Source organism: Myxocyprinus asiaticus, chromosome 21, assembly GCF_019703515.2.
Source record: "Myxocyprinus asiaticus isolate MX2 ecotype Aquarium Trade chromosome 21, UBuf_Myxa_2, whole genome shotgun sequence".
Lineage (NCBI taxonomy): Eukaryota > Metazoa > Chordata > Actinopteri > Cypriniformes > Catostomidae > Myxocyprinus > Myxocyprinus asiaticus.
Genome location: NC_059364.1, coordinates 38,985,666 through 39,000,276, shown reverse-complemented (window position 1 = coordinate 39,000,276; position 14,611 = coordinate 38,985,666). Strand labels below are relative to the sequence as shown.

General features: G+C 38.5%; 1 protein-coding gene across 2 annotated transcripts in view; it reads left to right on the top strand.

The window, feature by feature from the left end:
- Positions 1–14,373, top strand: part of si:dkeyp-121d4.3 (uncharacterized) — a 32,150-nt gene extending 17,777 nt beyond the window's left edge. For both annotated transcript variants that reach the window (XM_051648525.1, XM_051648524.1), the window contains exons 10-18: positions 1,412–1,642; positions 3,129–3,266; positions 3,497–3,601; positions 3,885–3,982; positions 4,526–5,204; positions 5,287–5,727; positions 6,121–8,265; positions 8,562–8,652; positions 13,491–14,373. In XM_051648525.1, the coding sequence (XP_051504485.1) occupies positions 1,412–1,642; positions 3,129–3,266; positions 3,497–3,601; positions 3,885–3,982; positions 4,526–5,204; positions 5,287–5,727; positions 6,121–8,265; positions 8,562–8,652; positions 13,491–14,116 (4,554 nt within the window). In that variant the 3' untranslated portion in view covers positions 14,117–14,373. The remainder of the gene's footprint in view (positions 1–1,411; positions 1,643–3,128; positions 3,267–3,496; positions 3,602–3,884; positions 3,983–4,525; positions 5,205–5,286; positions 5,728–6,120; positions 8,266–8,561; positions 8,653–13,490) is intronic.
- The last annotated feature ends 238 nt before the right edge of the window (positions 14,374–14,611 follow it).

Below are 14,611 nucleotides of genomic sequence, written 5' to 3'. Positions count from 1 at the left end.
CCGCCGTCAGCCGGTTGCAGCATATCTTCGTTTGTGTGTGCAACGGAGGAATTCCTGGTGCTGTTTTGACTCATTTACACTTTTTATTAGCTCTTCATTTGTTCTCCGCTGGTAAAAATACCATATATATATATATATATATATATATACACATAAATCCAACGAGCGCATTTAGCCCAGCAGCCAGCATTGTTTTGGATGTTTGGAAAGTTCCATTGCAAAATATACGTCATAAAAGCTGTCCAATCAGGTTGTGACTTTTTCCTGATGCCTTTTGTTTCGTATCTTTAGGTTTGGTGTTAAAAATGCCAGTGTGAACCAAGAATAAATGTATCATTTTCTTTTTTGGTCCGGACCAAGAGGACTAAGAGAACCAAACTACAAGTGTGAACACACCCTAAGAAGTCTGCAAACACACTTTATAAGAACCGTATTAAATTAATTAATTGCTTTTTAAAATGTGGGGTCTGTCTAGCTGTTTAAGAGGTTTGACTTTCTCCATAGTGCTTTAAACTAGAAAAATCTCAGTAGAATTGAAATGGGTTGATTAAGTTTTGTGGTCTGTGCCGCGATATTAAGTGAAGCCCAGTTCACTTGCGCAAGTGATCCGCTCTGCACTGTCCCAGCTTGCCTAGCGAGGGAAGCATGATTGACGCGCACACACTCCAGAGATACGTTAGGGTAGAGCAGAGCAGATCACTTGTATGAGTTGTTCTGTGACGGCTCGTGCCACACTCAGGCAAAAACTGGACTTCAGTTGTTTTCGTGCAAATGCAGGTATCAGAAGAGAAACATATTTGGTGAAATTTTGCTTGGGTGGTCGTTGAAAATGTTAAATGCATGCCTCTTTACACTTTCAATAGTTGTATATCATTAACTACATTATTGTTATCTTAAACTATTGATTGACTTCTGATTTGATGACGTCATTTACAATGGTTAATGGAATGAGTAGTTCATTCACCATTATAAGATGGGGAGACAATTTCACAGTCTCGTACCTTTTGTCTGCTCTTTTTTTTTAATTTTCAAGAACTTTTTGGCTTAAAATCAGAGTTTGTAATTTTGTGGTTCCAGAACCAAGCAGAAGCGGTCACTCTTGTGCTCTATTGAACTGTTTTACAAGTAAATTAGATGCTTGTTAACTGGGAGTTTTGAGAAAATGGAAAGTCCCCTTGAGCTCTGTATGATTGCTTCTGAAAGGATGCATGATTGTTTTGTGAGTATTTACAGAGTGTTGAAGTTGAACAATGATGTGTCCATAATGTGATTTTAACAAAAGCCAACAGATCAGCTGATCAGAAATTACTGTATTTATTGTTGTTGTTGTTGTCGTCGTTGTTTAAGTTGTGCCTTGATCATTGAGGCACTATATTTAAAAACAGTGGTGTTGCAATTATTTTCTTTTAAGCAGATGGACAAGCAAGAGCCTGCTTTTGGTCTTCTGGTTACAAAAGTGGAGGGCACAGAGGAGCGCTTTTCTTTTAAGTCAGGTGACGTGATCACAAAAGCCACCATGATGGTCGGTGACAAGGTCCAGTTCAACATCTCAACCAACAGCATAACCAAGGAGGAGTGTGCTGTCAACTTGGAGATTCTGCCAGACACCTTCCAGATGGAATCTGAAGAGCAACGAAAGATAGTGAGTTTCTTTTTTTTTTGTGATGAAGTCATTCGTGACATTCCTCTAGCAAGTCGTGAAAGACATTTTTTGGCAGTTCATCCAGGATGTTAACATTGAAACATATGCAAGTACGTTAAGACAGATGCTGCTAGCTACACAAGCTCGATTCCATGCATAGTGTATTTAGAAATGTGTAAGACTGCATAATGCAACACGAGTACCCGTTGCATTCTCTGTGTAGCAGCATGGGATCTATAGTGGACATTAGCCTTTACATTAATTCTAGGACATTAACTCTTCTGCAGTCAGTTTTTTCTTTCAGGTCAACTACTGTTCAGGTCAACAGTTTGAAAAGAATCTTGCAGAGGAAGTTAGTTAGTAAATGTTTACAGTAAGCGACCTGAATAATAAAACATGGTTTTAATTGAACAGACATTTGAAGTTATAGGGATAGTTCACCCAAAAATGTAACACTAGTCAGTGTTTACTCACCCCTGTGTTGTTATAACTTTCTTTTTCTTAACACAAATGGAGATACTGTGAAAAAAAGTTTGTTTTCTGTGATGTCATACAATGGCAGTTTATGGTGACCACCTCTTCAAGATTCAAAAAGAAACAAAAGTATTTTTCAGAAGTCTAATAAATTATTCGACAGTCATCAAGTCGGCAACCCCTGTTTAGTAATTTAATAACATTCCTAAACACCGGAAGAACTAACGAGAAAATTTGCAAGTAAAAAGAATAGAAAGTTTGCCAAACCTTGTGCTGTTCCTGGCAGTGGCATGTACTTCTGAAGGATCTCAGCATTAGGAAAGAGTGGCTGAAGTTTATTTTTATCAAGGTCCCTAATCATTTCAGTCTAATACTAACAGTTTATGTGGCGCATCTTAAAACTGATGTACAACCCCAATTCTGAAAAAGTTGTAACAGTATGAAAAATGCTAATAAAAACAAAAATTTGTGATTTTGTAAATTATATTCACCCTTTGCTATATTGAAAGCACTACAACTACACATTATTAGGGTTGCAATGGTATGAGATGTTCATGGGACGATAACCATCTCAGGAAATATCACGGTATACAGTATTACGCAATCATTATTATTTTCAGTTACAATGACTTTTTTTTTTGGTTGAACAAACGCTTTATTGTAATTGAAACTTGAAACCTTTTTTTATGGAAGTATGTGTAAAAGAAAAAAGTCTCCCTTTTGAAAATAAATGGAATAAATAAGAAAGCTAACAGAATTATAATAATAAACCGAATTATAAACATGATAAAAAAATAGCATGTAACTATAGCATGTTATAAAACTAAAGCATGTTAGTTTACAAACAGGAAAGGAGATTTGCACGTGCAGGTTAGATTCTCCATCCGGTTGCATTTTTTGCAATATAGAGTTTTCTATATAGAAAATGTACAATACGACCCTTTTAAAATATATATTTTTTTAAGGTAAATGGAAGTGAACTCATTGCTTATGACATGCTTTCATCTAATAGGGGCTTGTTGTCAAGCTGGATGATAATTCCGGGTTCGTCAAGACACAACAGGACCCCCAGATATTTTTTGACATGAGTGAGGTCATGGAAGAGACCAAACTCTCTTTGTATGAGAAGGTTGAATTTACGTTAGTACCGGTAAGTTCTTTGCCGCAAGAACATCATAGAATGATATTTGTTGTTTTACTTTATCAAGAAATAACGATCCAGTATTTACACACATTTGGTGTATGTACCCTTTTTAACAGTTGGGTTCATCTTGCTCAGTATTTTGTTGTAGTTGTTCTTTTACTGGACATGTAGAAGTGAAATCTTGGATGCTGAAATGTAAATAATGAGTTCTGATGTAATTTTCATGCTTTTTGAAGAATGAAGCAGCTGGAGAGGGAAATCGAGCTGTTCGAATAAGAAGGCTGAATGAGAGCGTCTTCTCATCTGCACCAAAATTAGAGGCCTTTGGGGTGAAAGAAAAGGTGCAGTACAGCATATTTTAAGGTTTATTTTACTATGGCTTGCACGACTACTCATTTTTAGTTGTCAACCAGTTGTCCAAAAAAGTAGTCGACTAGTCAGCGGGACAATATGTCATGTTGACTGTACTAGTCGACACAGATCCAGTACATCAACTAGTTGCAGGACTAGTCGTGCAACCCCCTTATTTAAATGAATAAATATTTTATCGATTTAGTAATTTCTTTTGCATGGGTTAGTTGATCCCTAAATGTGTTTGTGCCACCACATTTGCTTGGCTGTCAGCAGAAGAAAATGACCATCAAATTGCTGAAAGATCCAAAAGACTTTATCAAAGAAGAGGTCAAAGCAGAGGACAAAAGCAGTGAATCGATGGATGTAGTGTAAGTAAATCATGAGTAAGTTCATCATTTTAGCCCGTTAGCCATGTTCAAAATGTTCTGAAGGAATATTTAATTTCGATCACCATTGGATTGGCATTGCTCAAGAAATTCTCGAAGTAATGTAAAAAGTGTCATACAAGCACAGTAGGTAGGTAGAAGAGGTAGTATGTAGAAGTGTTAATCGTTTTGTTCAAGGGGAAAGTTTTCAGATTAGAAATACTTTTTATCTGCTTTTGAAAAGTTTGCAGACCTGAACAAAAGCACAGTGAACTTCAGTCATTTGCATGCTTGAATGTGAAATATAACCCATCCAACAATACTTCAAATAGATTTCAAATATTTTAATGCAGAATACAAACTGTCTGATTTTGCCAGTGGGAAGGATTAGGAATATATTGGTACAGTTTAAAATTTGGACTTGGTCTGAATAGTTTGTTTTTCTGTTCCAGATCAGATTTTTATTTAATGGAGAAAGATTATGCTTTCTGTAACTTGTTTAAAATAGATTTTTTGGATTTATTTTGACAATTTCTTAAACTTCAGCAAGCTAAACAAGGAAAACGACAAGGCATTACCACCGATGACACTGAAGGATCTGAAGAAGGAAAGAGAAATGAAAAAAGAAAAAACTAAACCTAAAGGAGATCTGGCACAGAGCAGAAGCAGGGAAAGTAGTCGACGCAGGTATAGTCGCAGCAGGAGTAAAAGCCGCAGCCAAGAGAGAAGCAGCAGCTACTACAGAAGGCGCAGAAGTTCCAGCCGTGAGAAAATGGACAGCAGATATAGACGTAGTCGGAGCAGAGACTGTTCAGACAAATACCGACGGAGTCGCAGCAGAAGCAGGGAGAGGAGCAGTTGGAGTTCCAGGAAGAGAAGTCACAGCCCAGATGTTGGAGATGATCGTTACAAAAAACAAAGTAGTAGTAAAGAGTCTGGCAACAAAAAAATAGGCAAAAACCCTGAGGACAGTGTAAATGAAGAAATATTGAGAAAAAGGAGAGAGCTAATGGAGCTCAATGAGTTGATTGCACGCAAGAAAGCTATTGTCGCTATGGAGCAAAATGTTAAAAAAATTGAGCCTGAGGTTGAGGTAGACATAGAACGTGGAATTACAACATTTGATTATCAACATGTGCATCGGGAGAACATGTGGATGCCTGACCTAAAACCAGTCAAGTCCATCTTGAAGAAACAGTCTGAACTTCCTGATCCTCAATCTCAGGTTTGTTTCCACGCAGACATCTTCCATTTTGTGTCCCTTCCTCTCTTCCATATCTCACTCTGTCTCTTTTATTCTCTCCAAGGTTTCTACATGCAAGGAAACTGCGTTTGTAAAGAGTGAGAGTCTAGACATGCAAATTGGATGCCATCAAAGGATAAGTGCCTTTGAATTGAATGCTTCCCCCTACTCTAAATTTGAAAGTGATTCTAAGAAGAGTTTGACCACTGAAGGGTCTGAGAATATACCCTTACCTGAGTTTGAGGATCCAGTGTTGGTGAGGAAAAAAAAGCAATTAGAAGAACTAAGTGAGTCAATAGCACGCAAAAGAGCGATAATTGCCATGGAACAGAAGACCAAAGCTTTTCGGGATGCTCCTGCAATGGAGAAGGAATATGAGTTTGACTCGCACTCGGATGACCAGTTTGTAATGTCTAAGGAGAACTTATGGAGCTCTGACATAAAAACTGATGTTCAGCCAAAGAAGTCCATTTTGAAGAAACGCTCAGAGCTTCTCAGCTCTCAGGTTTGTTTATCTAGATATTGGATAAGTTTAGTACTCTCTGCTGGAAAAATACAGGTCTTACCAGATTAAGGTGTTTTTTCCAAACATGGTTGCTGAGTTGTTGCAGGAAACTGGCTAGATTTTGATCCCCAAGATGGTCTACTAGGATAACCCCACCAGTTGGCAGTTCAGCTGACCATTAAGCTAATGACCATAAACTATCATCTTTGATCAATTAGAAACCTTGTAACACCTTGCCCAACTGACCATCTGAAATTGGTTTTAGCTTGATTTTCCAGCAGGGATATGAAGAAAACTTGGAAGCAACATGAGCCAACTGTTTTAGGGAAAAGTCAGCTGTCAGTAGCATTTCATTTGTATTATAATTTTTAATTTACATTTTATGTTTTGCAGAGTGAAACAACCTCAGTTGACGATTATGGTCAATCAAGTCGAGATGATTTTGTTTTTACAAAAATACCTTCTCAGTCAACAGCAGCTGCCCTATTTGACAGGTCCTCAAATCCACAGCCTGTTCATTCTGATACTTTGGGCTTATTCAACAGGCTCTTAAAAGAGTCTTCAGCAACCTTGCATGTAGCTGAACCTTCCCATTTTAACAAACCAGTTGTACCACAGTCAGTCACGCAAGCATCCAATTTAAGATCTCTACATGACCCTAAACCTTCCAGCTTGTCCAAAGGTTGCAATTCTCAAGATGACCAGCACAGGGCATCATCTCATCAGACTAATGAGCACCCCCATAGCAGTAACCCTTCTTCAAGTCAGGCCGCACCTTTAGAACAAAAGCGCAGTCTTACAACACAAATGGAGCGCTTCCTTAGTGCTCTCAACAAGGCAGACTCCAGTATAGTAAACTCATTGTTTCAAGAGGCTAGAAAGGATCAGGCTTTAATGAGCACCCAGAATCCCTCTCAACCACAATTAGATATGAACATACCCTTCATGGATGAGTTATACGATCCTTTTAAGGAAGATGAAGACAATGATCAACATCGCTTTATAGGAAGAGGTGTGGGTAAACATTCACTCCGAGAACAAATTAAAAGCCCTGTGAAGACTGAAAGCCATTTTTATGACCCCAACAAAGATGACCTCTTGCCTCATGAGAGAGCTGTACAGGATGGTAGTCGCTTTTCTTGGCTTGTTGGAATGAAGGAGGATTTAGAACCTTTTGCAAAAGCTGAGAAGAAAAAGCCCTATGGTCATCAGTTGATTTCGAATAATTGGAACACGCATGAAGAAGATCCAAATCGCTTCTCCAAGGGAAGGAATCAAAATGATGAGGACACTGATCTGTATGCAACAGAACACAAACACTATGGTGATGACAACAGTGTCTGTAGGGAGCGTAGTCAGTCTGTTGAATACCAGAACGTCCATCCAAATGTCCAGCACACTTATCTAGAGGAAAGTGAGATGCCTGATAGCAAGTTTGACAAAAGCATAGTTCGTCAGCAGTCTGAAGAAAGCAATGAAGATAAAGACAAAAAGACAGAGCACTTTGAAAAGATTCAGAGTCTTCTTCAAACAGTTGGACTTCATCTAGACACAGCAGAGGTTGGCAAATTGGCAGACAGGACAAGAGAGCGGTTGTATGGTAAGACAATAAAACCTCATAGTGCATCTTATTCCTTTGACCAAAAAAGGGAGCGATCAATGAGCGGATCAGAGCGAAGGGGCAGTAATCGGGCAGATTCCTCAGACTCTGATGGCTTCCGTTCTGTTTCCCCAGCTCAATCCTCTAATCGTAAGGTTTACATGAGCTACAAGGACTCCGTTATATTCAGGGATGAGCACAAAGTGGAAGATGTAGACCTAACCAGCCTTAAAAGAACCATAATGAACTTGAAATCAACAAATGACGCACAGAAACCATCCAGATCTGAGTCCACAACAGCTTCTCAAGTTTTGTACCAACCTGCTTCGATGTATGTTGTATCCACAGCTCAACCTGGCAGTTCCCAGTATGCTCAAATTTCCACCATTCCCACTTTGTCAGCTTCACAATATTATTACCACAGTAATGAACAAAATCTTTGGGGTTCTGCCTCTCCTTTGGATAGTAGTCAGAACACTAATTTGCAGTATTCTGCATACCCCTATGGCACTGTACCTCTACCCCCTAATCTAGGTTATGCCAGTGGTCAGCAAGCAATGGCTCCACATATGATGTCTTCTTATAGTTCTTACACTACACAAATGGGCAATCCTTATCCTGTGCCTCCACTTACCATGCCAATTCCCTACGGGCTTCCACCTATCTCCAACCCTCTTCTCCTCTCTTCCACGAACTCATCCTACACTACCCTACATGCTGGTCAAAACCTTACTGACAAAAAGACACAACCTGTTAGATGTCTGAAAACAATAGAAACGACAGAAACAGTAGTCACGGCAGTTAATGTTAAAGGAGAGCCAAAAGGAATACCGAAAAATAAAATGAAAGTAAATAACAGTCCAGCAAGAAATCTGCAAGAGATCAAACTGGTCTCTTCCACAACAGAGGATGACATCAAGGCTAAACAGAAGAAACGGGTATGACACCTTTTCTTTTCACAAGTGGAATCAAATAATTTTCTCTGATCATTTGTTTGGTGATTGTTAATGTTCATATTATGTGTAATATTCTGCTTATGGTATACTTGTTTGTGATTCTGTGATGTGACAAATTTCAGAGCACATCCAAGGACAGTACTGATATGAGCTCATTCATTGCCTTTAGCTGATAATCGGTTTTCTGTAATATTCTGTACTTGTGATAAATCTGCTGATTGTTTTATCACCATTCTGTCAATGAGAGTTTTGTTCTTTTATAATTGTGGTCTGGGCAGCTTGAACAGTTTAACCAGAGAATGAAGCTGAAGAAAGAACAGCAAATGGAAGCCCAACGATCACGTGGACAAAATCGGAATTCAGCACCAGGTACCAGTATTTCCAGGGCCTTTAAGTTGTTTTAATTCTACAGTGCAAGCTTCTTTAAAGGTTTCCACCTTATTTTAGATTCTTTTGAGCAAGATTATTGCCCTAGTCTTCCAGACCAATGTTTTCTTTTTCAAGAGCCAGCAGTTATTTTTAGATCATGTTAGGGATGTTAATAGATCTTATCAATGAAGCTTTTTAAGAAACACATTATCTTGAAATGAGTTAGGGTTTTAAAGAACATTTTAGGGTTGAAGTGTCCAACTAGCCAACTCGATGCTCAATTTTGTTAGGTGTGGCACATCTACTTACTGTTTTAAAATTGTACCCTCTTCTGTCAGAGGCTTCTCACACTCACCGATTAAAAATGGAAGTGAGATGGCAGGCTAAACAACTGCCTCTGACATTCCTATCTGATTCCTTGTCAGGTATTGGCTGAAGTGGGATGCAATTCATGGAGTAACTTTACCCTGTGAATCAGTAGCAAACTTTCAGGGCCAGCAAAGCCTTTATTTACCTATGTGTTTTCTTAACGCTTTCCTTACTTAATTCTGTCCTTTTTGTAGACTGTAGACTTGTAGATTCTGTCCTTTTTGAATCCCTCAACAGAGTAAATGGATAGGCATCTAATGTCTGATCGTCATATTTTCCAGTCAATCAAATTGTTTTGTACCTGGTGGGTGTAGTCTTTCAGATATTACTGCCAAGGCCTTCTAGCGGGCCTTGAGTTATGCGGTAGCTTTAAGAGCATGAGAGGAGAGATAGAAAAGAGCGTGAGATATGTTCTGTCAAATTTATTGAACAGGAAAGCAGGGCTGATTTTCATTTTAAATAATCATTAAGTGCTTTTTTTGCACGGTCTCATTAATTTTCTTGTTTGTTTGAGGGTTTATTGAAGTTTAAACTAGGCTGCTGATCTTGTGTTAAATCTGTTAATGTGGTAATCCGATATAATGTTAAAAATACATTTTCTCCTTTCTATGGGCATCAGTGCTGAAGCGAGAGCAAACCTTTTATTAAAATATATTGATATTTATTAAGATAATTACAGTAATGATGATAATGTTAACCCTTTTCTCAGAGTATTTTTCCACAATTGGGTCGAACGGTTCTGAGGAATGTTGAGGAATGGTTCCAGTGGTTCCACTTAATGGTTTGGTTTGATTACAAACCGTTCCCAGCCCAGAATTCTAAGCATGGTTATTGACCATACTCGGGACAGAGAACCATGCTGGTGGAATGCCTGTAGTGACATGGTGAATCATGACTGGTCATTTGCCCAGTCAGTCCAATTTTAATCCTGATTTCGCACCACCACAGTGGAAAAAGAAACTGTAACTGTGCCAACGAGCCTGGATCCAGTACGAACGGCACTGTTTTGCAATGAGAACTGTTTGGCCCGATGATGGAAAAGTGCCAAATAATAGAAGGCTTTTTTAATAAGACAGTCCATGCTCAGTGATGGAGATTTAGCTCTTATTATCTTATTAAAGGAATTGTTTACCCAAAAATGAAAATTCTCAGGCCTATGAACCTCCAAAAGGAGATAAAGTTAGCATAAAAGTAATCCATGTGACTCCAGTGGTTTAATCAATGTTTTCAGAAGCGATCCAGTTGGTTTTGGGTGAGAACAGACCAAAATATAACTCCTTTTCCACTGTACATCTTGCCATTGCAGTCTCTAGGCACGATCATTATTTCAAGATCGATTACACTTTCTAGTGCTTGACGCAATAATCAAGCTTGAAATCATGATCGCCAAGGAGACTGCCGTCAAGATGTACAGGTCAAAAGGAGTTGCATTTTGGTCTGTTCACACCCAAAACCAACTGGATCGCTTCAGAAGACATTGATTAAATCACTGGAGTCTGATGCAGTATGGTTATGCATATTAGATCAGAGAAATGCTTGGTTATCACCAAAGGATAATAACCGCCTTTTGTGAAATGTGTCTGTGCTATTTTTAAGGAAATAGTCTGGATTAGATCTGAGTAGGACAATTGCTTGTTAGTTCTTCATTGTGAGAAGATGCTCATTGGTCACACTCGAGCCCTCAAGATTCTGCTGGCCCACCAACTTCCAGCGATAATATCGAACTCATTGGATGTTGTCAGAGGGTCAGCAGGTAGAGTCGCAGTGGCTTTTAACGTTGATCTGCACAGAGACTTGGCTGCATGCACCAACTCCCTCTAATTCTCGAATGACACTAAATGAAGCTTGTGTGTGAAAATTGAAAAAAAAAAAAAAAGAAATGGCTTGTGGGATGCTGCCCATTGTTGTGGAGCTTAATTGCTTCCTTGTTCTTGTATAGCAGATCTAGAAATTAGAAATCTAGATTAAGGATAGTGGTAGTAGTATTTTAAGTTAGTTTATTTTTTGTGCAACAGTAATGCATGTATTCATTTATCCAGGGATCAAGTTGGAAACCTGTGAAATAAATGTTCTGATGCCAGTAAAAACACAGAATTCCTCCATTATTTGTCATTTGCTGATGTGTCTTATTAGATTTCATGCCCAGTGCGCGTGATGTGAGTATCAGCAGAGTACTCACGGACTATACGCGTGCTGCCTAGTTATGCTAGACACACGGACAGTCCGCATCTTTGTGCGTTGTCGGTGCGTGCACCTGACGTTGAAGAGTATACTTTTGGAAAGGCTGAACACTCGGCCGTGTGCAAGACAGAATGTAGAAAAACAAAGTACAGGTGCATCTCAATAAATTAGAATGTCGTGGAAAAGTTAATTTATTTCAGTAATTCAACTCAAATTGTGAAACTCGTGTATTAAATAAATTCAATGCACAGAGACTGAAATAGTTTAAGTCTTTGGTTCTTTTAATTGTGACGATTTTGGCTCACATTTAACAAAAACCCACCAATTCACTATCTCAAAAAATTAGAATACATCATAAGACCAATAAAAAAAAAAACATTTTTAGTGAATTGTTTGCCTTCTGGAAAGTATGTTCATTTACTGTATATGTACTCAATACTTGGTAGGGGCTCCTTTTGCTTTAATTACTGCCTCAATTCGGCGTGGCATGGAGGTGATCAGTTTGTGGCACTGCTGAGGTGGTATGGAAGCCCAGGTTTCTTTGACAGTGGCCTTCAGCTCATCTGCATTTTTTGGTCTCTTGTTTCTCATTTTCCTCTTGACAATACCCCATAGATTCTCTATGGGGTTCAGGTCTGGTGAGTTTGCTGGCCAGTCAAGCACACCAACACCATGGTCATTTAACCAACTTTTGGTGCTTTTGGCAGTGTGGGCAGGTGCCAAATCCTGCTGGAAAATGAAATCAGCATCTTTAAAAAGCTGGTCAGCAGAAGGAAGCATGAAGTGCTCCAAAATTTCTTGGTAAACGGGTGCAGTGACTTTGGTTTTCAAAAAACACAAATGGACCAACACCAGCAGATGACATTGCACCCCAAATCATCACAGACTGTGGAAACTTAACACTGGACTTCAAGCAACTTGGGCTATGAGCTTCTCCACCCTTACTCCAGACTCTAGGACCTTGATCTCCAAATGAAATACAAAACTTGCTCTCATCTGAAAAGAGGACTTTGGACCACTGGGCAACAGTCCAGTTCTTCTTCTCCTTAGCCCAGGTAAGACGCCTCTGACGTTGTCTGTGGTTCAGTAGTGGCTTAACAAGAGGAATACGACAACTGTAGCCAAATTCCTTGACACGTCTGTGTGTGGTGGCTCTTGATGCCTTGACCCCAGCCTCAGTCCATTCCTTGTGAAGTTCACCCAAATTCTTGAATCGATTTTGCTTGACAATCATAAGGCTGCGGTTCTCTCGGTTGGTTGTGCATCTTTTTCTTCCACACTTTTTCCTTCCACTCAACTTTCTGTTAACATGCTTGGATACAGCACTCTGTGAACAGCCAGCTTCTTTGGCAATGAATGTTTGTGGCTTACCCTCCTTGTGAAGGGTGTCAGTGATTGTCTTCTGGACAACTGTCAGATCAGCAGTCTTCCCCATGATTGTGTAGCCTAGTGAACCAAACTGAGAGACCATTTTGAAGGCTCAGGAAACCTTTGCAGGTGTTTTGAGTTGATTAGCTGATTGGCATGTCACCATATTCTAATTTATTGAGATAGTGAATTGGTGGGTTTTTGTTAAATGTGAGCCAAAATCATCACAATTAAAAGAACCAAAGACTTAAACTACTTCAGTCTGTGTGCATTGAATTTATTTAATACACGAGTTTCACAATTTGAGTTGAATTACTGAAATAAATGAACTTTTCCACGACATTCTAATTTATTGAGACGCACCTGTATACCTTAGCCTTCAGGATCTTATGTTGTAAACATGTAGAGCTATACTGCCCTACAAAGCAAAACATGGTAAGTACTGAAACTGAGAAAAATGGCTTCAGTTTTTTTTATTTTTTTTTTTATTGTCCAACCAAATACTGTATATTGTACATACACATATGGTAAAACTTTCTTATGAGAGTATATAGCAATGAGAATGTTATGTAACAGAAAAACCTGTTAGAATCCAAAGACAAAACATAGTATCTTCTTTGAAAACACAACAGTGCCAAGTTTGAGTGCCTTTACTTACTGGTGTTTTTGCATGGTTTTTGTTACTGCAATATTGACCCCTCATTTTCTGTGAATTTTAACATAGTTGAACCAAACCATCTGTCACAGGGTGGAATGTTAATTTAAAAAAAAAAATCTTTGACAGTTTTGACAAAATGTTTAGCTATTACGTTTTGCCTTTTCGTGGCATTATTTAGGGTCTCGTTTGAAAATGTGCCATCCTTTTAAAAGAAATATTTGAGGTTGAGGTTAATGTACACCCTATTGTAACATATTTACAGGTACAAGTACCCCCAGTGAGATAAAAAATGTGTGGATATGTGGCCACTCTCTGGTGTTTTGGGCTGAGAAGAGGGCTACCTCCCCTGAGTTCGGTATGCAGTTGGGTATGCACCCAGACAGTGTACGAATCTGGTGGAAGGGTGTGCAGGGCATGAAGTGGGAGCAGCTCTTGCCTTTGCTGCTCCAACTCAAAGATAACTGGCCCAAACCTGACGTGCTTATAATCCACTTGGGGGGAAATGACATCAGTACAACCGCTCCAGAGGTCTTCATTGAGACTGTGAAGAAAGATCTGACCTCAATTAAGAGCATATTCCCTGAATGCCTGTTGGTGTGGTCTGACACTCTTCAACGACAAACCTGGAGGGGCACGGAAGATAACAAAGAAATGGAAATCTTTCGCATGGCCATTAATGACAGTATACATCATATTATGACTGAACTTGGTGGCTCTTCGTTGAGCCATGGCAACATAAGGACCAGTTTGGGACTTTATAGACCAGATGGTATTCACCTCTCTGGTAAAGGCATTGATACATTCAATCTGAATTTACAGGACTTTCTGGAAAAGTGGGAAAGTGAGATTGAGTCAAAAACAGAGACATCTGACCCATCAATTAAATAATGAAATTCCTGAAAATGTCATTTATTTTATTCTGCTAATGCAGATGTCACTTATAAATTGCCATTTCATTCCTGGGAGTTTTGTTATGAATGTTCTTTTGCAATGTCAAGATAGATTGTAATACAGCCCATGTACAATGAAATGTAATCTGATTTTTTCAATGCATACAAAAATTTGTTTGTCTGGTAAAAACCAATTTTTATGTTTTGTTTTATATATTCAGTTTAGTGTAAAATAAAAATTAGAAAATGTAATAATCTTGCTGGAAAATATGTGCCTTTTAATTAAAGAATAAGCTTTGATTTTATAATGCATGAGATTTTGCAAATATAAACAATGATATTTTGGAAATTGCAACTTCTTTAGAAGGCATCTTAATAATCAAATTAAACTTTTTTTTTTTTTTTTACTTTTTTTTTTTTATTTATTTTTTATAAATAATCCGAACACACAAACACCTTCTAAAGAACGAGATGTAAGTTTGTACATTTTTCA